Source organism: Solanum pennellii, chromosome 11, assembly GCF_001406875.1.
Source record: "Solanum pennellii chromosome 11, SPENNV200".
Lineage (NCBI taxonomy): Eukaryota > Viridiplantae > Streptophyta > Magnoliopsida > Solanales > Solanaceae > Solanum > Solanum pennellii.
In genome coordinates this window covers 61,988,048-62,013,533 of record NC_028647.1, presented here as the reverse complement: position 1 = coordinate 62,013,533, position 25,486 = coordinate 61,988,048, and the positions used below count along the sequence as shown (strand labels likewise).

The 25,486-nt window shown below is 31.4% G+C and overlaps 3 protein-coding genes across 5 annotated transcripts; 2 read left to right on the top strand and 1 right to left on the bottom strand.

Moving 5' to 3' along the window:
• The first annotated feature begins 820 nt into the window (after window positions 1-820).
• On the top strand, window positions 821-1,735 carry LOC107004031. The gene has a single exon (XM_015202251.1). The coding sequence runs from the start codon at window positions 821-823 to the stop codon at window positions 1,733-1,735; it is 915 nt and encodes a 304-aa protein (XP_015057737.1).
• Window positions 1,736-12,234: 10,499 nt separating this feature from the next.
• LOC107003390 (RING-H2 finger protein ATL57) lies at window positions 12,235-14,066 on the top strand. Its single transcript, XM_015201713.2, has 2 exons — window positions 12,235-12,690; window positions 13,549-14,066. The coding sequence occupies exons 1-2, from the start codon at window positions 12,374-12,376 to the stop codon at window positions 13,940-13,942; spliced, it is 711 nt and encodes a 236-aa protein (XP_015057199.1). The 5' UTR covers window positions 12,235-12,373; the 3' UTR covers window positions 13,943-14,066.
• Window positions 14,067-15,478: 1,412 nt separating this feature from the next.
• LOC107004788 lies at window positions 15,479-22,722 on the bottom strand. Of its 3 annotated transcripts, none has more exons than XM_015203137.2 (9): window positions 22,543-22,722; window positions 21,040-21,802; window positions 18,893-19,011; window positions 17,780-18,697; window positions 17,386-17,695; window positions 16,701-16,866; window positions 16,474-16,585; window positions 16,075-16,296; window positions 15,491-15,980 (listed from the first exon to the last, which is right to left on the bottom strand). In XM_015203137.2, the coding sequence occupies exons 2-8, from the start codon at window positions 21,727-21,729 to the stop codon at window positions 16,179-16,181; spliced, it is 2,433 nt and encodes an 810-aa protein (XP_015058623.1). In that variant the 5' UTR covers window positions 21,730-21,802; window positions 22,543-22,722; the 3' UTR covers window positions 15,491-15,980; window positions 16,075-16,178. The 3 variants fall into 3 exon arrangements, with proteins under 3 accessions (XP_015058624.1, XP_015058623.1, XP_027768772.1); XM_027912971.1 differs by lacking the exon at window positions 22,543-22,722 and adding an exon at window positions 22,302-22,358; XM_015203138.2 differs by lacking the exon at window positions 22,543-22,722 and having other exon boundaries at window positions 15,479-15,949; window positions 21,040-21,729.
• Window positions 22,723-25,486: the final 2,764 nt, after the last annotated feature.

Here is a 25,486-nt window from a genome sequence, read left to right as displayed (position 1 = left end):
AATAGAGTGACGTGCAAGTGAGAATACTTGTAATTTTTATTTTCCAAAATATATAATACTAAATTTTTTATCAATATGGCCAAATTTTGTTGGAATATTTTCAAATGTAGCAATTCAATTGGTTAACAAATATATAAAATTACATAAACAAACACCTTCATTAATAATTCAAATTATAATTGACTATATTTTGTAGTTATTTAGCCATTCACACAAAACCAAAAGCTTACCCTACTTCATGAATATAATAAGATTTTTCGAAATACTTCCAATTCATATGAATAATATATAGCTTTATTAAACACATATACTACAAGAAATAATTATCATTATAATATAATTAGTATTCTTTTAAAATTGGAATAGTGTTATAAATCCATTAAATAAGTGGATAGTCCATAAAGTTAGTACATGAACAACCATTCATATTCACTAGGTTACATGAACCTTTTTGGATAAGTATGTATCTATTTATTATGATACTTAATATGGTGACCTTTGGAATGATTTCTCACTCTATAAATAGGGTTGTTCATTCACTATTGTAATATATAGATATGAAACTTATATATACTTGAATAAAAGAAAGTCTTCTCCTACATCTATTTCTCTTGTCTTCTTCTTATAATCTTGATTTTACAACACGTTATCAGCACGAGTCTCTACCAGTTCAAGTAAAGACTTTCAAAGCCTCGGAGGTAAGAATTTCCTTTATTTTTAAATAATGTCTAATCTTTCTAAACTTGAATTTCTTGCTCTAGACATATCGGGAAAAAGCTATCTATCATGGGCACTCGATGCAGAAATTCATCTTAATGCGATGGGTCTAGCAGACACCATCCAAGAAAATAATCAAGCATCGAATCAAAACCGTGCTAAGGCGATGATATTTCTCCGTCATCACCTTGATGAGGGTTTGAAAATGGAATATCTCACTGTTAAGGATCCTCTGGTGTTGTGGAACAATTTAAAAGATAGATATGACCACCTGAAGTTGGTTGTCCTTCCACAGGCACGTTATGATTGGATCCACTTGAGACTTCAAGATTTTAAATCTATCAGTGAGTATAACTCTTCTATGTTTAAAATTATCTCACAATTAAAATTATGTGGAGAAAATATCACTGACCATGATATGCTGGAAAAAACGTTTTCCACTTTCCCTGCCTCGAGTATGCTTCTGCAGCAGCAATACCGAGAAATGGGATTTAAAAAGTATTCCGAATTAATCTCACATCTCCTTGTTGCTGAACAACATAATGATTTACTGATGAAAAACCATGAAAGTCGACCTACTGGTTCTATGCCATTTCCTGAAGTAAATACGGCAAATTTTCACCAATCTAAGCGTGAAAAAGGTCGTGGCCCCAGTCGTGGCCGTGGTCGTGGTCGAGGAAGAAATCTCAATCATGGTGATCGTCTTGCACTAAATAATAACATTCAACACCAGCAGTGTAAAAAGAAGAATGAAAAACATGACGTAGTGCAGAAGAAAAATTCAGACAACAAATGTTATCGATGTGGAGGAAAAGGACATTGGTCACGTACCTGTCGTACGCCAAGGCACCTGGTTGAGTTATATCAAGCTTCCCTGAAGGAGGTGAAAAATAACGCAGAAGCCAACTTTATCACGGAAGATACTGTTGAACCCATGCATCTAGATGTAGCGGATTTCTTTGAGAACCCCGAAGGAAAGATAGATCACCTGATAGGTGATGGGTCTGTGATAATATAAATATATTTCATTTTCGTCGTTTATATGAACTAGTATGAATATGTTTTCCTAGATTTGTAAATAACTAAAAGGTTGTGTATTGTTTTTGTTTAGTAATAATATTATAATGTTTATTTCTTTTATATCTTTTATCTTGAAGAATATATGGATACCTCAATGATCAATCATGAAGATATTTGTATAATTGATAGTGGAACAACGCACGCCATATTCAAAGATGAGAAATACTTCTCCTACTTGCTTAGAAGAAAAGCAAATGTTACTACAATTTCTGGTAATTCAAACTTAATAGAAGGCTCCGGAAGAGCTACTATATTTCTGCCTAAGGGGACAAAACTTGTCATAGAAGATGCTTTGTTCTCTTCTAAATCCCCAAGAAACCTGTTAAGTTTTAAAGATATTCGCCGAAATGGATATCATGTTGAGACAATAAATGAAATGAATGTTGAATACCTTGGTATTACCAAGATTGTCTCAAACCAGAAATATGTATTGGAGAAATTATCAACTTTATCTTCTGGCCTGTATTATGCAAAAATAAGTACGATTGAAGCACACTCTATCGTAAACCAGAAGTTTACTGACTTAAAGACTTTTGTGCTTTGGCATGACCGAATAGGTCATCCTGGATCAATAATGATGAGACGAATCATTGAAAACTCAAATGGTCATCCATTAAAGAACCTGAAGATTCTTACAAATGATGAGTTTTCATGTGCTGCTTGCTGCCAAGGCAAATTGATTACTAGGCCATCACCAATGAAGGTTAACATTGAATCCCCTCAATTTTTGGAACGAATACATGGGGATATTTGTGGACCTATTCACCCATCTAGTGGGTCGTTTAGATATTTTATGGTCCTAATAGACGCATCTTCAAGATGGTCTCATGTGTGCCTCTTATCATCTCGCAACCTGGCGTTTGCAAAATTATTGGCACAAATGATACGATTAAGAGCGCAATTTCCAGATTATCCCATTAAGACAATTCGTCTTGATAATGCTGGCGAATTCACATCCCAAGCTTTTGATGCTTATTGCGTATCGGTAGGGATAAAAGTTGAACATCCTGTAGCTCATGTTCATACTCAAAATGGCCTTGCTGAGTCATTTATTAAGCGCTTACAATTGATAGCAAGACCTCTACTTATGAAAAGTGAGTTGCCTACTACTGTTTGGGGTCATGCTATCTTACATGCAGCATCACTTGTTCGTCTCAGACCGACTCATTATAATAAATACTCCCCATTACAATTGGTATTTGGTCATGAACCAAATATTGCTCATCTTCGAATTTTTGGATGTGCTGTATATGTGCCTGTAGCACCACCTCAGCGCACCAAGATGGGCCCTCAAAGAAGGTTAGGCATATATGTTGGGTTTGATTCACCCTCAATAATTCGCTACCTTGAGCCATTGACGGGAGATTTATTCACTGCAAGATTTGCAGATTGTCGATTTGATGAAACAAATTTTCCGCAATTAGGGGGAGAGAAAAATAAACTTAAAAGTGAAATTGCATGGAAAGTTTCGTCATTATCTCATTTTGATCCACGCTCCCCTGTGTGTGAACAAGAGGTCCAGAAGATCATCCATTTGCAAAACATAGCAAATCAAATGCCAGACGCATTTACTGATTCAAAAAGGATAACAAAGTCACATATTCCTGCAGTAAATGTGCCTATCCGAATCGACGTCCCAAAAGGACCATCTACAAGTGTCATAGCTTCTGAATCACAAATACGCCTGAAGCGTGGTAGACCATTGGGTTCAAAAGATAAGAATCCTAGAAAAAGAAGTACAAAAAATGACACTACAAAAGAATTTCACGAAGAAATTCAAGATCTGATTAATCCTGATATTCCTGAAGAAATCAGTGAACCCGAGACTCAAGTAAATGAAGAACTCTCAATAAGTTCTTCTACAGGTGATGGGATAAGTTTAGATCGATCAAAAATCATAGTGGATAATGTTTTCGCATATGATGTTGCACTTAACATTATGCAAGGAAATGAGGATCTTGAACCTCTATCCGTCGAAGAATGTCGACAAAGACATGATTGGCCAAAATGGAAAGAAGCAATTGAATCAGAATTGAATTCACTTGCTAAGCGTGAGGTTTTTGGACCAGTAGTCCAAACGCCTAGTGATGTTAAACCAATTGGCTATAAATGGGTCTTTGTACGAAAAAGAAATGAGAGAAATGAGATTGTAAGATACAAGGCACGCCTTGTTGCACAAGGATTCTCTCAACGACCTGGTGTCGACTATGAAGAAACATATTCACCTGTTATGGATGCAATAACTTTTCGATATCTCATCGGTTTAGCTGTACATGAAAATCTTGAAATTCGTCTAATGGATGTGGTTACAGCTTACCTTTACGGTTCACTTGATAATGAAATTTATATGAAAGTTCCAGAAGGACTTAAAATGCCTGAAGCATGTAGTTCAAAATCTCGGGAAATATATTCAATCAGATTACAAAAGTCATTATATGGCTTAAAACAATCAGGGCGCATGTGGTATAATCGCCTCAGTGAGTACTTGATAAAACAAGGTTATATAAACGATGTCATTTGTCCTTGTATATTTATTAAGAAAACAACATTGGGGTTTGTTATTCTTGCTGTTTATGTTGATGACATTAATCTCATTGGAACTCCAGAAGAGGTTCAAAAGGCAATTGAATATCTAAAGGAAGAATTTGAGATGAAAGACCTTGGAAAGACAAAAATTTGTCTTGGACTACAAATAGAATATTTAGTAGACGGGGTCTTCATCCATCAATCTGCCTATACTGAGAAAATCTTGAAACGATTTTACATGGACAAAGCACATCCATTAAGTACTCCAATGGTTGTCCGATCACTTGAAGTGAGTAAGGATCCATTCCGACCTCAAGAAGAGAATGAGGAACCTCTTGGTCCAGAAGTACCTTATCTTAGTGCAATTGGGGCACTTATGTATCTTGCTAATGCTACGAGACCTGACATAGCATTTTCTGTTAATTTGTTAGCAAGATATAGTTCTTCCCCTACACGAAGACATTGGAAAGGAGTTAAACATATATTGCGATATCTAAGGGGAACTAGTGATATGGGTCTGTTTTATACTAACAAAGATAGTGCAGATCTTGTTGGTCATGCAGATGCAGGTTATTTATCTGACCCACATAAAGCTCGATCACAAACAGGCTATCTGTTCACATATGGAGGTACTGCTATATCATGGCGATCTACGAAGCAGTCTATTGTCGCTACTTCTTCAAATCATGCTGAGATAATAGCCATTCATGAAGCAAGTAGAGAATGTGTATGGTTAAGATCAGTAATACATTCTATCAAAGAAAGATGTGGTTTGAAGTGTGACGTCAAGATACCCACAATACTCTTTGAAGACAATGCTGCATGCATAGCTCAATTAAAAGGAGGCTTTATAAAAGGAGATAGAACGAAACACATTTCACCAAAATTATTCTTCACACATGATCTCCAGAAGAATGGTGATATTGATGTGCGACAAATTCGTTCGAGTGATAATCCAGCAGATTTATTTACTAAATCTTTACCGGCCTCAACTCTTGAGAAGATGGTTCACAAAATTGGAATGCGGAAACTTAACCATCTGAATCGTGGTTTTTATCAGGGGGAGTAAAATACGCACTGTACTCTTTTTTTCCTTAATCTAGGTTTTGTCCCATTGGGTTTTCCTAGAAAGGTTTTTAATGAGGCAGCAAATAATGCGTATCAAAAGATATGTGTACTCTTTTTCCTTCACTAGAATTTTTTCCCACAGGGTTTTTTTCTAGTAAGGTTTTAACGAGGCACAATATCTATGGACATCCAAGGGGGAGTGTTATAAATCCATTAAATAAGTGGATAGTCCATAAAGTTAGTACATGAACAACCATTCATATTCACTAGGTTACATGAACCTTTTTGGATAAGTATGTATCTATTTATTATGATACTTAATATGGTGACCTTTGGAATGATTTCTCACTCTATAAATAGGGTTGTTCATTCACTATTGTAATATATAGATATGAAACTTATATATACTTGAATAAAAGAAAGTCTTCTCCTACATCTATTTCTCTTGTCTTCTTCTTATAATCTTGATTTTACAACAAATAGTAATATTTAATACGAGTTTCAAATATTGAATGAAAAATTCAAAAAACATATGCCCTTTCTTGAAGCAAGCAATATTCTTTGGATATATTAAAAAAGAAAATGAAAGACAACTTACCATTAACAAATATTGTAAATATTAAAATAGAAAAAGAAAGTCAATGAGCGTTGGGTCCATAAAATAGTGTCACGTAGGTCAAAAAAGGATAAAAATTAATTAATAAAATAAATTCAAAAAAATAATAGAACCTTAATATAGTATAAGTGTGTCTCTCAGATTTCGAATATAAAATAAGATTATACTTATGCATTATCCTATTAAAATTACCATGTGCATTTATAATAATGTGTGGGATTCACATGCTTTATAAACTATTTTAAACAATCAAGTCTGTCAAAATAAGACCACTCATCATTATTTTGAGCTTTGCATTAACTTTTCTAACTTTAAATATACATACTTTACACGTATGCTTGATAATAATATAAATATATAATTTTAAAATATAGCGTACGAAATATATCTGTGATGCACGAGATACATTAATAATATATATAAAAAATAATCTTACTCATTATGAGATATTTTAGTAAAATTTGATTTTAATTCACTAATTTCATCGACTTATTCACATTTAGTGCTTGTGTAAATAAATAACATAATATCTTCTACTTTATTTTTATTATTACATATTGCGACTTTGGTTATATCTATCTTGTCACTTTTTATTATTGTTATTTTTTCCTTTTTTAGCATGTATTTGATATAGTGCTATATTTTTTTAATTTTGTTGTTATAAAATTGCATTAATATATTGTTATCATTTGCTACTTGTTCTTAATTTGATGCGAATGAAGATATTTTATACAATTTCATTTTATTTTTTTTTGATTTTTTAAAAAGTTTTCAATCTAGATATATGCAAAAGAACAAAAATGTATCCATTATTTTCCCCTTGGAGCCAAAAACTAAGAGCAAATTTTCGGAATCTTGTTATTTATTTAATTTAATAGTAACATAAAGGTCATCGAAATCATTGTCTTTTTAATCATATAAAAATTGTATTGTTCGAATTATTTTTTATGCTTTTCTAGAAGGAATTGTGTCATTTGGATTATATTTTGTGTTTTCTTGGAGACATTAAAGCCAGAAAGTAATGAAAAACATCTTTTAAAATATATATTTTTGCTAAAAAAAATAATTACTAAAGAAAAGCATAAATTCAAACAAATTTATAATTAAGTAAATAGGCATAAAATAAAAAATATTATAATTTACTTTTCATATATATATATATATATATGATTGCCAACAAATTTAGCAACCTTTTTTATATGTATGCCAAAAGTGATGGTCCAAATAAGATAGAATTATAATTTTAAAAAAAAAGTAAAGAAAAAAAGAACATCTTGAATTGATCTTTGTGGCCCAAAATGGAAGGCATTGTGATGATTTTGTTGATTTTTTTTAATTAAAAAAAGGAAAAAGAAGTGTTCCATAATCATGATGAATCATCTTTAGAATAAATATTTAGTAGTATTATTATATTTGTGCAAATTAACTAAGTTTCACTTATGATTCCCTAGTAAAGTTTTGTTGGTGAACAAATTTATACCATGAGAATCACTCTAAATGCTACCATCTTTCTCTTAAAAATCAAAGGGATCGATAATTTCAGAGACCTGCCTCCAGGTTTCGCTCTATAACACTCATCTCCCCTATGGTTTACAATATTACGTATACCTCCCCTTATTTTCATTTACTTGTAACCATTTTTTAAAACTATTTAAAACAAATATAAATTAATTTAAAATATATATATATATATAAAATGGATCATGATAACAATTCAAGAATTAGCTATACATAGATAAAAATAAGTGAAATGACAAAATTGTCCTTTTCCTCTAGAAGGACTTCTTAGTATTCTTAAGATTGATTAAAATTGGAAACTACAAATTTATTCCATTTATAACCAAACACAAGGTTTAGATTATACACCATATATTCTACTTTTATATAATGTTCTTAGTTATTCATAAACAATAAACTATCATTATTAATCCTAACATAATTTTGTCTAAAAACTAAGGTTAGGAAGAAATGAATCTCTTGGTTCATATTACACTATTTGGATATTGTAAACAATTTACAATATAGTAATTGTGTCAAATAGACAAAATTGATTATGTTTTAATGAATTTTAAGTAAATCCAAGGTTTAACTCAAACTCATTCAAAATTTGGATATTAACTTTTATGATTAAGAAGGACATCTCTAAGAATGTCGAATATCGAGTAAAGAATCATAACATAACCTGTCCAACTAAAATACGAAAAAACATAGCCATAACCCGAATCTTCACATTGATACATGATGGGCTTGGTCCATTGGATCAGTTGAACGTTTTGAGTTTTGTTACTTTCCAATTTAAAAGTCCATAATTAAATGGGCCTTAAGGTAATCTCTTGTTCGAAAGGGTTATGTGCATAACATTGTGAAATATACGTAAAATATTTGATTTTTAAAACCATTTAACGTTTTAGTCTATTTGAAAAATATCACATCATTTCCCTATTGTGAATTCACACTATTGGGAGTGAAATTCAGTTTTGACAACGCGTAACTTCATTCAAACTTAAAACACTAAGGTCTGAAGTTAGATTTTGATAAAGTCGAGCTTTATACCCGTAAAACTAGTGTTGATTTTAATGAGATTAAATTTTGACTATTGTTAAATACGGGTCCTAAAAATGGTTATTTATACACTTCGGCCAAGTAGAGTATATACAATATCGATATCGATGTTTGAATCTTGGGCCAATATTTATTGGACTTTTGAGACATGTGTTTTACTTGGCCCATAATGGGTTCCCAAAGCCCAATAAGTGTTCCCCTACTTCTCAAGCACATTTGATTTAATACTTAGTTCTAACACTACAAATAATTACTCTTATAATTTAGTCAATTTCATTATTATTTAGAAGAAGAAAAAAAGTAATTATGGATTGGAACCATACAACCTTAGGATTGTGGATAATAATGATGTATATAATTTGGAAGCTAGGTTACCTCTTCTATTTATCTTTATAACCTAGTTACCTCTATTAAATTTAGTTGGTAAACTTGACTTATTATTGTGTTTGGAGCTTAAATCATCATTAGAGGACCAAATTTGTAAAATTTGAGTGGCGAAAATCATATTATAAATATAATCAAAGTTCTTTGATGGAGATTTAGACTAGTTTTGAACAAGATTGTGACTGAAAATTACAGAATAAGTTTGTATATGATGTATATTTTTATACATTGTGATTACTTTCGTTCGTGGTACGGTGGTAGATCCCTTTTTATGTACTATTTCAAATTTATATTAATTTCTTTTCACATTTCTTGTTGTAACTTTTTTAAATTTGAATTCTAATATCTATCATATCAGTGTTTAGATTAAATTTAATTTCTTGTCGATAAATTTCACATCAAAGATTAAAATTACTTCTTAACAAAAATAATTTCATATCTAAAAGATATTAATATAAAAAAGTATAATTTACATAAATCTCATAGTGTAAAGAGTAAATTACATTTTATCCCTACATTTTTAATTAAAATAAGGGAAAATTGTATATAATAGCAAACTAATAACCTAAATTAAATGGAATAGCTAGGGTTTGACTTAATTGTGCTCCATAGCAAACATTAGCTAAAATTTGCCAGCGTCTCTCTCCCAAAAATCTCGCTCGCCACTCTCCATTCTCGCTCGCCTCTCTCGCTTTATACACAGAAGTGTATAATTCTGTTTCTGTTTTGTATAAAGCGAGAGAAAATTGTATATACACATGCAAAAATGTATATCTTCGTGTTATACACTTAATTATACAATTTACAAACATTTTACTTCAAATATTGCAGAGAAAAAGGCCAACGAATTATACAATTGCGAATTATACAATTGCAGTGAAATACAATTTTCTCTAGCTTTATACAACAGAAGTGTACATATTGTGTTTCTGTTTTTGTATAAAGCGAGAAAAACATATATCTTCTTGCTAACACTTATAATTATGCAATATACATACATTTTAATTCGATTCAACTGTATGCAAAGCAAATTATACAATTGCAGCGAAATAGGCCAGCGAATTATACAATTTAGGCCAGCGAATTATACAATTGTATATGTATAGCGAATTATACAGTTTTATGTTTGCTATGGAGCGCAATTATGCAAACTTTGCTATAGCATATAAATATGAATTTTTTGTTTGCTATATGTGAAAGTTGCCCAATAATCCCTTAAAATTTGTACCTTCAATATACATTAAAGAGTATCTCAACATAAACTGAATACATAATATGTAGCTCTGATACATTAAGAACTAGCTCGAATACATTATAAAATAAACGAATATATAATATATAGCTCGAATACATTAAATATTGATTTGGATATATTAATATATTAAAAAGAAATAAGAAATTTTAGAGATTTTTAAAAAAATAAAAAAAGATATTAAAATAAGAAAAATATGTAATTCAGTAATTTTTTTCTCATAAAATACTTAATTAAGAATAAAGGAGTACGTACTGATCCGATTTAGACCATTTTTATTGGTGTTATAGGAATTATTTTGTCATCATTCCAGCAGCTTCCAAAGTCCAATAATGCAACAAGAAAAGATAAAGTCCCCATACCTTGCTGATGACATCTATATTGGTTCTTATTAATTAGGTTTGTATTTGTATATTAGTAAAACCCAAATATATTATATTTTCTCTAAATATTCCCTTCCTAGCCACACCAAAAATAAATGTGTGATGTGAATAAACCTAAATATATTAATAAAATAATTAATATTTTTTATTTAAATTAAAATTTTCTAATTTAAATCCTGCATATAAAATGACACCATTGATAGGGCCTGTTTTAGATCGATATTTATTGCACTTAGAGTGAAGAATTTTTGAAAATAATTTTTTGATTTTATGATTAATAATGAAATTTATATATATTTTATCATTTTTATACTTTATTAGTGACATTTTACGAGATATATTATTGTTATGATTGATAAAGATTATTTTATTTCTTAAAATGAAACTCGTAACCTTTAGATATTAAGTTTAAATATATTAAAACACAAAATAAATATCAAATATCGAATAAAATTATGTAAAACTTTTTACAAAATGGTGAGTCAGACATTTTCTATATATAGGAAATGTTAGAAGACACCACGTAATATTTATGAATTATATATTTTATATAACTTTGTTTTATTTTTAAATACAATAAAAGATCTTAAATCTCTTCTTATAAGAAAAGCCAAAAGATGGACCCAACTATTTGTTTTGTTGCTAAATTCTAACACAACAATTATGATGTTGCTAGCCCACAATATTATTCATCTACTCTACACATCACAATCATCAACTAGACTAGGGGCTATGGATTGTAATTTTGTTTTTTCTCTTGATAGTTCCTTAGTTGATTTTTATTATCATAAATTTAACAATATAATAATTATATTTCAAAAAGATTTAGAATAAAATATAAAATATATATTTTTATCATAATATGTTGAAATTAAGGAAAATTATGTGGTGAAGTAAATTTATATTAACTAATTACTCATCATAATTATAGTTTGATATAATTTTCACTTTCGACTAAGATTATATATTAATTATGTGTATTGATTTCGAATTTATATAACTAGTCATATTTGTAGATGTATAATTCGCCAGAATATACAAATACATATGTATAATATATAATTATCTATAATATACGTATACAATTCACCTCTCTGTCCTCTCTCGCTCGCCTCTCTCCTCCATCTCTCAATCTCGCTTGTCATATATATAAATGCATATGTATAATATATAATTATCTAACCGATATACATATACAATTCATCTCTCTCTCACTCTATGCCTTTATGGCTCGCTTCTCTCCCAATCTCGCTCATCCTTTTCTCAATCTCGCCCGCCTCTCTCTATCCTCCTTATCTCTCTTGCTATATATACAAATATATATATGTATAATATACAATTATCTAAGCTCTATAGATATACAATTTTTTTCTCTCTCTTTACCTTCTCTCTCCTCCCTCTCCTGTCTCGCTCGTCTATCTCCTCCCTATAACATATAGCTACAAATTGTGATTATCAAAATTATAACTATGAAAAATAATTATGCTATTTTTAAATGACTATATATGAAATTTCCTCGTAACTAAAAATAAAACTATATATTCGAGAATTCAAATTTAATCGAATTTCGATAAACTGGTGTCAAACACGTGAACTAACATGAAACTTGTAGACCCCATATATATAATCACCGCCCTCCATTCTTATCCTCTTCACTACTCCTTCACTCTTTCTCCCAAAAAAAACTCCATTTCTACAATCTTCTACTACTAATACATTATACACCAAAAAATAAAAATCACTATTTATTTGATCTAATTTTTTTTTTTAGTGTTAGTTGTTGAGATGAAAAGAATATTGTTACAATACTCAAACCCAGAAATTTTACATTATTCAATGAGTTCATCAGATCCAACAATTACTTATCAACCTATGAACGATTCCGTAGCTACAGCAATTGGAAGACCGTTTAAGCTAACTGCACCTTTCGATTCATCAATGGCGTTAACGATACTCGTTCTTCTCACTGCTCTGTTTTTCATGGGTTTTTTCTCTATTTATATACGTCACTTCGCCGGAGATATAACAACTTCCGCCGGTTCCGATGATGATCGACGCCGGAGAAATCTATCCCTATCGTCGTCTTCCTCCTCCGCGCACAGGTTGTTAGTTTTTCAGTTACTGTAATTGCTCTGAATTTTTTTAATTTTATCTTATTATATCTTAATTGTTAATCATTACTTCCTCCATTCCAATCCATAACACATTTCGAATTTCGAAATTCAAATAAATTTATTTTTTATATATTTTTTAAATATTTTTTCAATTATTGTGACTTGCATTAGTTTTTTACCTAGTTTACCTGAAAATTGTATGCCCAAACTTTTTATTTAACTTGAAATATTCAATCGCACAACAAATAAAATGTATCACGTAAATTGAGATTAAAAAACTATAATTTATATTGCTATTTTTCATATTTTTAACATACATGTACTTCAAAAATCTAGAAGTTTCATTGCTTGATTTTAACTTTTGAAATTTAATAGTTTTGAATCTCGAAATTTCAATTATATCATACAATTAGACAAACCTTTTCGAGAAAACAAAAATAATTTGCAGTTTTCATCTCATTGAAAAAACTCATTTTGCTATCCAGAATGTATAAGTTTATTTTAGGCATAATACATATATTTGATTTTAAACTTGATTTCAAATTTTAATTTTGATCTCTAATTTTTATAATGCACAAACATACACTTTAATTATTCAATTTTTAAACAAAATAAACACGTGAATTCTACATGACAAGATACACGTAGGATATTACATATGACAAAAAAGACGTGTGTTTATTTATTCAGTTTTATACATGTTTAAGTGTTTACTTCTGCACACCTAAAATTAAAGGACAGAAATGTGATTCGAAATCAAGTTAAAGAGCATATTTATGTAGTAAATATATGTATTTATTTTTATCATGATTCGTAATTATTAATTTCTGACGGATCGTGACACAGGTCTTGCCGGAAAGGGATGGATCCATCAACGGTGCAATCTCTACCGTTAATTTCATACGGTGGAGCCGCGAAGCACTTGATCGAAGACTGCCCAATTTGTTTATCAGAGTTCGAGGTGAGTGAACTCGTTCGTCTTATTCCGTACTGTCGTCACGTGTTTCATCAACAGTGTCTCGACACGTGGCTATCATCGCACGTGACTTGTCCACTGTGTCGATCAACACAATTTTTCAAGGATGAGGTTTGTTTGGATATAGTTGATGTAAGAGATGAAAATGTTGTGAGTGAGAGATCAACGGTTCAAGAGTGTGACACGTGTAGGTGTATTAGAAGATCATGTAGTTCTTCCAATTTGGGGAGTAGAGTTACATTGCATAGAAGTGCAAGTTTCTAAAAATAAAAAATTGTAAAATGATTTTGTAAGTATTAACTACTTTTGTAGAGCAATCAAATTGTAAAGATTAATTATTGTGATGTGAAGTATAATATTGTATGTTCATTCATAATTTTTGAGTTATTGTTATGAAGTTTTTAATTTCAAGGTATTATTGGATTTAACCTTATGAAATGGGAATAGTTGTATCGATGGTAATAAGATCGACTTTCATGTTAGTTATTAATGAAGTGTTTGAAGAATTGATTGAGTTTTGTGATAAATAAGGGAAGTGAGACTGAGATTGTTTTGACATACGAAGAGAAATTGCACAAATATGTTAATGAGGAGAGGTGAGAATCGGTTTTAACGGGAGTAAGAAGAGGTAAAGGCACTCCGAATGAAAATTTACAAAGAGAAATTGCACAAATACGTCAATGAGGAGAGGTGAGAGATCGGTTTTAACAGGAGTATGAAGAGGTAGAGGCATTCCGAATGAAAATTTGGAAGGCGATGATTTGACATGAAACTGCTTTAACTTAGCTTATCGTGGATAAAAACTTCAATACAAAAAAGTGTGTAGATTCAATATCAGAGTAAAAGATTAGTAGGTAATCAAAGAGTTGTCACCTTTTAGCCGGAGAGGCGCCGGGTTAGCTCCATTTTTGACTTTTTTTTAATCGATAATTTGTCCAAAACAATCTCTATTTAACTCATAAAAAGAAGACTTACCTACATTTTATCCTTTGTAAACCACACTTATTTCATTGGTATGGTATCTAGCATCTATTCATTAATGAATCACTTGGACCAAATTAGGAATATTTTGTTCATAAGTTTTTTTAATGGTGAAGAACTTTACTTTTTCTTTTTTTCTCATCATTTTGCATGTGTGGCATCAAAATTGAAAACTCAAAGTAAGGTTTACTTATATACTTTTTGTTTGCTTAATTATGTTAAAATGCTTATTATTAACTTAATTAGCACTAGCAAAAAAGATGATTCCTTGAAGCAATTGAAAGTAATTCCAATTTGATAATTGTCACTTTTTGCTAAGCAGACTTGCTTAGAGATGCAGAGTATTAGTCCTGATGAATATTATTTTCTTATTAGTTATTTTGGAAAAAAAAAAGAATGGACTTATGTATTTTTTATTTTCCTAATGATTAGTTCATACATAATGAAAAGCTTCTATAGCTATATACAAATTTAAATTAACTTGTATATCTTGACAATTTGTTAAATTTTTCAATAAATTTTATGTAAGTTGAATTATCACAAACATTAGTTTTAATAAGCCAAAAAATCTCAAGTTGATTTCGATTAAGATTGATTTATATAATTAAAGTAGATGACATATTTTATGTGATTTTATTTATCTACCTGATAGATATTTGAGAAATGCACACAAAAAATTTCAAATTAAGTTTACATTAATATGCAAATATTATGACAAATTTAAAATCACAAAGTTTACTATTAGATTTCATGCAAGGTCAAATTATGTGCAACAAATAGTTTATGAAATGCAAAAAATAGAAAAAAGATTATCATTCATTTCAATGAGTTAATGTATATATATAAATAATATATATTAAGCTTTACATCATTAGTTTCCCATCTTAGAAAAGGTGTGAACAAAAAAATGTAATCATATCTCACTTGGTCATAAATTAAGGAACAAAATGGAAGGCAATTCAAGATCCATGACCCAACTTGAAATTTAAAAAAAGATAGCTCGGTGTGTGAAGCATCTCACGTTCATACAGGGTCCTAAAGAGGACCGCACCCCGAGAAGGTGTGACACCTTCCCAACTCAGAGATAGTCCAAGCTTTTTGAAGGCAACAACACACTAGTTGATCACTCTCTACAGGCTTGAAGGATATTGAAATAACTTCATCAATACATAACAAAAGCCATCATGAAAAAACTATGACTTTCCTGTTAGCTATGTCAAGCAGCAACCAATGTGTCTACGCATCGATTGATGGAGATTTTCGGACAAATGATAAGTTTCACCTGTTATTCTGTATTCGACAATAAATCAGACGTGCAAATCTGTAAATACGAGTGTACAGTTAGTGAAAATATGAATGGCAAATGAAGAATCGCGGGTTACACAGAGCAAATGAACAGAGGAGAAAAGAATTACCTAGACTAAAGGAGGACTGCAGGTGCCAAATAAACCTTTATTGCATTATCTATCTTCTCTCTTTGATATTTATCGTCTACTATTTTCTTCTAATTTTATACCAATTACTGTGAAGAGAAAGCTCGGATGACCTCAACTACTGGTGCAAGGCACATCGGGCATTTTGCTTTTTCGTGCATCAATTTTTCTGCACATTTTGAACATGTGCACATGTGACCACACCTGAAACCCGAGAAGGAAAAGGAAAGACGTTTCTTTTCAGACTGGATCAAAAAGGAAAGATTGTGTCCACGAGGCGACTGTAAACAACATAAAAGAGAGCTGTCCCTACGACAGCTCAGAAAAGCATCATGTGCACTTAATAATTAAAGGAAGGACAAGGATGATTCACATTTTTACCTGTACAGTAACGAATCGATATTGTTCTTACAACATAAGCAACATATTCCTTTCCTCACTTTATCCCATTTGGATTCATCGTTCAGCAAACCATCCCCACAAATATTCACATCTGATATATGGAAAAAGAAATGAACTAGATGACAACTAGATGAACAAAGTATTATAGGATTTTCTCCGATTGAGGAAGTGAAAAACTCGTAATGGACAAAGGTATATAATCAAACCTGTTGAACCAGCAGATCGGTTTAGGGCTGCAGAAACTTCTTGACGGACCGACCTTTGCAGCTCTACTTGCATTTCCATGCATGTTTGAAGCATCCTTTGCATATCGTTCATCCGCTGATGAAGCACAGCCATGTCAATCTTCAGTTCGTTGATGATATCCCACTCCTGCAACAGATTAAAGAGGTATGCATTTCATTGTAAGAACTATGATCATGTGTAAAACAAGAAAAGGATGTGAATAGCTTGAGTTTTTTAAGAAAAAACAGGCTCATAGTGAGAAGTTACTATGTTTACTAAGCTCCCGTTTGACCATAGAAAAAGATTCTGAAATTGTTTTGGAATTTGTTGTGTTTGGACATGCATTTTACTTGGAAATTATTTGAAAGTTTTATCACCGGAAGTCCCAAAAACTGGAACTTGAAAATATTTGAAGATGAATTTTCAAAATTTGATCTAAAATCTATGGTCAAGCGCTGCTAAAAACTCAATAGTAGAACAAAGAAAGGAGCATCATACTCCAACTTGCAGATTCAGCGTGCACATTTGAATACCAGATGTGCCTTAATTATAATGATTCTCATACTTTTTGCATATGTTGGACACACTAACAACAAGCAGAACGCAACTACACTAATCAATTCCGAGTAGAACTTCATGTAGTTCAGGAAAATGGGTGAGACTTACTGATTCTCCCATGTGCTGATGTGGATTTTGGCGACGTAAATTCTGATGCTCAGAAACCCGATTCCAATGTGGCTGAGGAGGTGCCTCTGGAGGTGGAGTCATAGAAAATGGATTTCCCTCCATATTCATCTGAGGCCCTTCTCGATTAGCATTCTCCTGCTGCTGCTCCTGCTCCGCATCAGAGGGGTATGAGGATGTTCCATCCATATCCCAGTCAAAAGAAGCATTACCTTGTCTTTCGACATAAGATTGTATCAGCTGGTTTAGACTTTCACGGAAACTGCTACGAAGAAGATTAGAGACTCGCCTCCTAAACCATGAAAGCAAATAGTTAATTACATGAAATTTCAATGTTATACAGAAGATGCAGAGGCCTAACGGTCCAAATCCGTACCTGCTTAGCAGTTCTCGAAGTTCGATGCTATAAACATTGTCATCGTCTGGTACATAAAATGAATCAACCCTTCCAATGGACCCATCAACCTGACCGGAAGGTGTGTCGGACCAGTCATCAATTGCCTCTTCATGCCACTCATCATCATGTGGTTCTTGCGTATGGTTTTGTTCTTCAATGCCACCATCCAAACTTTCTGGATAAGATTGGTTAGGAGTCCCTTCCTGCGAATCTCCGCCCATGTTTTCTGTCGCGTCATCTATCCATTCATTCTGATCAGCATACAAATGCTGTGACTCACTTTCCTCATGTTCTGTTACAAATTCCTCCAGCTCTTCCGCTTGCTCCAAATCACTTCCTTCAGGTTCCGGAATATATTCCTGTAGCTCCTCTGCCTGAGCTGATGAACCTTCCCAGTCATAATCTTCAAAGATATTTCTATCCAAATCACGAAAATGACCATTTAGGACATCATTAAAATCACTTGCTTCACTCTGTGTAGCATCATTGTCATGGAAGGTTGCATGTTCTTCCTGCAACCATTGATTACCATCATTTTCCACCAAGTCTATATTCTCGTTATTGTGTCTTTCAGGTAAACTACCAAATAACTCCAAATTTGACGTAGCTTGGTCATGATCCTCATCTTCTCCAACTTGCTCTGATGTTTCAGCTATTTGGTCAATGTTATATTGATGATTCACAAGCTCGCAAATAGTGTTTTCGGAGTTTGTTACCGCATGAGATCCATTGATCTCTCTCTCTTCATTAATAAGTTCAGCCTGATCATAGCATTCGTCTATTACCTCTTGTGCACTGTTTGATTGAGATGGGTGAGGTTCATCCTTTGGAGAGGATGGCTGCGTATTAGTAGTTGAACCACGCACATTATCGTCCAATCTGGACAAAATTTCTTCCCTGTTTGAAACCATTTCATGTGTCAGGTAACACTGTTGGTCAGAAGAAGTTATGTTTGCCAGATACTAATTATGTGAACAACTGTACCTTCTGGCTGACAGAAGAGGACAATTACTAAGATAATATTACCGCAAGTAGGTGAAAACTGAAAGCAACTTATATTAAAAGAGACTTCTCATCAAGGTCCATTTTTACCTTAAATCAGACACAGTATGTCTTCGCCTTAGTAAGCCCAGTTCACTCGCTGCATTTGAAGCAGTTCTTTCATCATTGGTCAAGCTATCATTTCGCAAAAACCTTCCCCGGAGTAATGACTGCACCACACAGAGTTTTCCAGTATTACAAGCAAGGGGTGGCAAATAATCTAGGGATGAAAATAATAGAAGCTGGATGAAGCAAGCACATGAGCCTAAGGATATCCAATTTCACAGAAGACCAAGGATAAATATAGTGTATGCACATAAATCTAAGAAGTTCAAATGACTAGAATGAGTTCAACTTAAACTTGCACTTTGATAAACCAAAGATCTTGTTACACTACACATGCTTATAAACTACAGTAAAATAATCAAATCATAATTTATGACTCCCTCCATTTCAATTTGTTTTTTTGGTTTTGACTTGGCATGCGATTAAAGAAAGTACAGAAGATTTTTTGATCTTGTAGCCTTAAATTAATATAGAATACACTAAAATATCCTTAAATCTTGTGAACTTAAACATGTCATGTCGAAAGTTAGAACTAAAGAGTTGCCAAAAAAGGAAAGAGGCATCCTTTTCGAAACGGACAAAAAAAGAAAGTAAAACAAACAAATTGAATCCGAGGGAGGAATACCAAACAAGTAACTAATTAATCAACTAAGCTTTAATTCCGAACAAAGTCAGCTACACAAATGCTATGTTAATAATTCTGCTTAATTGGGCCCAATCTATTAAAAGTAGTAAAGAATTTCATGAGGCCAAGTTTGATTCAAGTGGAAATTAAAGGGGATCCAGGTGCGCAAAACTTCCCATATAGGGTCAAAAGAAGGGTGGTACTATAAGGGTGCCAGGTGTGTAATGTAGGCACACTACTTTGACACAACTATCAGCGGTTGATTCCAAGACTCGAATACATGAAGTAACACGAAAACAACCGTACCCTTGCTCCAAGGCCCTTCCTTCTCAACTACAACTCCAGAAATAACATCCCAGTGTAGTCCCACTTGTGGGGCTTGGCAGTGGCGGATACAAGATTTTTATTAAGGCTCTTCCTTCTCAACTACAACTACAGCAATAACATAGTAGGGCTTGAACACACGACGTCATATAGTTTTTGAAAGCCCCTAACCAATAGACTAAACCTTCAACTTATTTCAAGAGGTGTCAATTTATGTATTTCTATTTATAAAACTAAAATTTAACCATTATTATAAAACGTAATTTTCCGACGAAGGGGTGTCGCTCGACACCCCTTAGACCAAGGTAGGTCCGCCACTGGGGCTTGGGAGGAAAGGTGTACGTAGACCTTACCATAGAGAGGCTGTTAAATTAATAATTTAAATTTTTAAATCAATTCTATAATACTAATTATAAGTCGGGAAAATATTCATTATTTATCTAGTGATTTAGATATACCTTGATCACAATGCAGCATAGCAACTTACGACTGTTTTAGCAGAATCTTTAGTTAATACATCTAATAATTACTCCCTCTATACCATACCAATTTATATGACTTACTTTTCTTTATAGTCAGTTTCGAAAAAAAAGGACACGTTTGTATATTACTATATTTAGTGACAATGTAACTTTAAAATGCCCATTTTACTCTTAATGAAATGATTTCTAGCCCCAGAAATATCTATGACTTATTTTAGACAAGTTTCAAAAGTTTTCCTTTTTTTCTTAAACTTCGAAACTTCGTGTCAAGTCAAACTAACTCATATAAATTGGAACGAAGGAAATAATACTTTAAACACCCCCAAGAATATTAACCATTATAAAGTGAACTAGTGAAGTATTTCATCTTATCGTGATCAACTTTAGCCAAGTGAACTTGCAGAGATATTTCCAAATTTGGTCAATCTCCGTTTTTTGTTTACCTTTTTATGCTTCACACTTGTTTTGCTAGCATTAATTTTTTTTCCATTGGTTCTCAAGGACATGAGAACATTTAGCAGCATGTGAAGCCCTTTAAAAATATGTCCTAGAACATCTTAAATTTGATGCCAAAAATAAGGAAACTTCCATTCCTAACTTTCCATGTATGATATATACTAAGGGACAGAATAACATTTGAGATGACATGCAATATCGTGATATTCTACCGGGAAAAGAAAGCATTTCTATTTAAGCCTAACCTGAATCCTATTGCGATAGGCAAAGTCTGATACAGGCTTACACTCCAACAATCCCTGAAGTTCCTTTTCCCTTTCCCTTTGAGATCTCATCAGTAAATCAACAAGAGCTTGTCTACCACAGAGTTTGCGTAAGGCCTTCCTCTCTCCATGTCGTGAATGATCGACCGACAACCCATCACGCCCTTGTTCAAATTGGGAACCAATTTCAACAGCAACTTCATCTCTAGGAGAACTTGTTCCACTCTGATGAATACTCGTTCGTTCACACTGTGCCTTTGAACAGTTGTTCACATGTGAGACATTCAATGATTGCGAATGACTCTTCACACCGGTGTGCATCCATTCCTGAATAATTTGCCTCACTCTTTCGCGTTCAACCTCCCCAAGATCACTAGATAGATCTGAGCTAACACTGTGGCCATCATCAAAGTAATTATCTAACTCGATATGGCTTTGATTTTGGTCCTCATTGACACCATCATTCCCCTGTGGTCTCTGCCTGTCGCCGGTAGGGGCATAAGAATTACTCACCACATGCTCACTCTCAAGCTCCCTCCACATTTGCCGAATAGATGATGCTCGGGTTTTTGGCCTATCATGTTCACCCCGCTGCCTCGACACTGAGGACTGAGACTCTATAAATAAAGAAGAACCAAATGTAGATATATTGTGCAAACCAGCAACAGCCATACTCTTACCACAGTTCAACACTTCCAATTCTCAAACATTGTAATAAATCATCCGGATCCAGAACTCAACCGATCTGTTCATGATACATTAAAGATTATGTTAACCACGGCAATAAACTGATTACCCGTATCGCCAAATAGTGATTCCCAGTTCAACTTAATACGCATTTATAAAGCTGAAATACACCCAACTCTGCAAATATCATAAACAAACCAACAACAACAAAAACAAAGAAACACAACCCATGATTCTGTTGCATAATTTGATATGCATCAAGATCTAATCTAAGTATATGGATTAACTCATAAAAAAAACACCCAAAATTTTAACTTATCCCCTAACCTCCCAACAAGTAATCCAAAGAAAACCTTTTCCTTTTTTTTCAGCAGAATGGGCCTAAAAAGAGGAAAAGTGATTAGCAGATCTCTCTTTTTTCTCTGACAAAAGGATAAAAAGTAACATTCAAATTTCAAATCTGAGTAGTACTCCTTCAAGACAGAGAAACATTACACCCCCACCAACTCACAACCCACCCAACCCCAAAAAACAAGTGGGGAGAGATAAGAAATTACATAAAAATCAAATCTTTAAGAACAAATCAAGACTGTATCCAACCAAAAAGCCCCAAATGAACTATCTTGAATTCCTGGAAAAGACAAAGCAAAATTAAGCTTCTACAGATAAAAATAACACAAACATGAACAGTATAAAGAATGTTGAGCACAATACAATACTACAAAAACAGACAGAATAGGATTCTTGATTATTGAAAATCCAACAACAAAGAAAGAATCTTTATTGAAAAAAACTTGCCTTTTAGACTTTAACAGCTCTTTGGAACTCAGTTGTTGACTTAAAACTCAAAGAATCAAGAAACCCACCAACCCAAAAACAACAAGATTGCAATATGTGGTGTAATTTTCAGAGAAAAAAGAGGAAAAAGAACAGTTTTTTGTTTTTTTGGTCCAATTGAGAGAGAGAAATATAAGAAGCTAAAAATGGAAGGGGGAAATTTATTAGGAAAGTAATAGTTGAAGGAAGGGGACACGTCACTATTTTTTTTTCTTTTCTTTAACGTTTATTTTCCTTTTTTTTATTTTATAATTATACTTTTAATTTTTGGCGATAAAATTTTATTTTAATCTTTATGATATGTGACGTGCGCATTTAACTTTTAATTAGTTTTTTTATTTTCGGAATAATTCGCGGTCGTTATAATTTTTATTATAGACTCTTCAATGAGTAGTGGTGAACATTGAAATTATATTGTGTAATAGTCTGCAAATTATACGGATATATAAATTGCGATAGGTAAATTTTATGTGTCAAGTTCGACTCAGAAGACATTGAGTGATGATTGATCTTCGGGTGGATGACCACCCTCTAAACCAAAAGTTAAAGAGTAGGATTTTTATCCTTTTATATAGGAAATATAATTTTAAAGTATATTACACGTAAATATGAAGTAACAATACAAGTTTTATTTAATACGTGTGAAATTTGATCCAGAATATTAAATTGATGTGTTTGTAGTAATATCAATTAGTATAACAAAAATTATTTGTATGACTATAAGGGAAATCAAACATGAAAACACTAAAATTGAGTTTCTTCTTCATCACTAAATCAATAATTTCCTTTAACTATAGTTTCTCAACAATTAATTTCTTATATTAGATGGAATTTCAAAGAAAATAAGATTTTGTGTAAAAATTAATGGGTTTCGCAATCCAACATTACTTTGATCTATTCAGTTGTAAACACGTTAAATAATTTAATAATGATAGAGGCAATATTTTAAGAAATTTGTGATTTTTCACAAACAAAGAGAACTAAAAAAGTTCATTTCAAGTAATTAAAGATTTAAAAGAGTGTTTCACTAAGCTTATAAATTGATCAAATTGATTGACAAATATTTTTAACGTATCTATGTTTTGATTAGAACTAAAATACCTATAAGTTAAATCAATCAAAAAAATATTAATTGAAATAACTTGTGGTTCTTTCGATTATAAACATTTTTAATTTGATAAGTTATTGTACTTTTCACCCCTTAACATTTTTCTAATTCTCAAAATATCTCTTTCTAAAATAGACCTCTTTTCACTTTGTATAAAGTTTGGTCATATTTCATTGAAATATTTGAATAATTTTTTTTTTTTAAAAAAAATGAAATTCGGAGTCTGTGTTTAACTAAGAATACAAATTTAAAGTTATTGTTTTTAAAATTTCTAACTATTAAATTTAAATTTCAATAGAGAATACAAACGTGTTTTCTAAAGTTTAACTCAAATAAAAAAGTGATTTCATTTTATTAAACAAATATAGCTTGCATCAGTCGTTTCTTTTTTTTTTTTGCACATATATTTTTAAATTTATAATTTTTTATTTAAAAATAAGAAAATTTTAATAATTCTATCCCAAAAAAATTGCTTATCAGCAAGGCAACAACTTCTAAATATGCTTGATTAAATATTATAAGAAACTAAATAAAAATTTATCGATAATTAAGGGACCAAATTGCTATTAACTCTTTCTTTTGTTCTCTTTTTGTTCATAATGAGAGGAAAATGAGTGTTGCCACGTGGGTGACTGTTATTTTCCTTTATGAACCAAACGACGTCGTACTATTTCCTAACGTTTTGGTTTTGAAAGTAATTAATTTGTTAGGGGTGAGCATGATATGATATCTTACGATATTATAATTTTGATAATTGAGTTTCAAAAAAAAAAATATAACGAAATATTAGTTTAATATTCTAAAGTTAGATATCGATATTTTACAGTATAATAAATATGTAATGATAATTTGTTTAACTTTATAGTATATGTATCATATAATAACGAATTATGACTATAATTTTATTGTGAAATATTTTATTTATATTATTTTAAATATTAATACCTTATACTTGTAGATATATTTAAAATAAAGTATAACTACTTTTTCTTTAATTAATTACATACATAAATGATATTTCAATTCAAATAGTGCAATTTGTCTAAATAATTAGTTTTATATGAATACTATTTTATACATTTATTGGTATTATAAATGATATATTTGAATTATATATATAACTATATACTTCAAATACAATATTTTCATAATTTTGAAGACCAAATAACATACCGATATCATAAACATCAAGATTGCAATATCAATAATTTTGATTTTCTATGTGATGATTCGATATCTATCGTATCATATTTACCCTACTTACAATCGGTGTTAACTTGTATAAGTGGACTGACTGTTTCTTTCATGAGAACTACTCCTTTCATGTCATATTACTTCCCATTAAAAATATTTATTACAAATTATTTATTAATTTATAAAATGAAGATAATATTACTTAAAAAAAAACACTTTTTTCTTAAAATTAATTCCTTTGGAAATATAAATATTGCAAAGTTTATAATTTTTTATCATTATTAATATTGGTATTGATGAATAAAGCACATAGATACAATATAGGTAAATTAATAAAAATATCATCTTTAATCATAATTTTTTAAGCGATGCGTAAAGCAAAAATAGACAAATTATATTCAAAGAATGTGTGTTTTACGTTGAATATATTTTATACGCATCTGATAAAAAGAAAATTAATTATAAATCAACTCTAACAACAAATTAAAGGAAGAAAATTCCACAATAGATATAGTGGGTGTTGGGCCATAAAAACTAAACAAAAATTCTTATTTGTAAATTTTCAATTTAGAATTACGTTTGATTATATCTTTTTTTGCAATA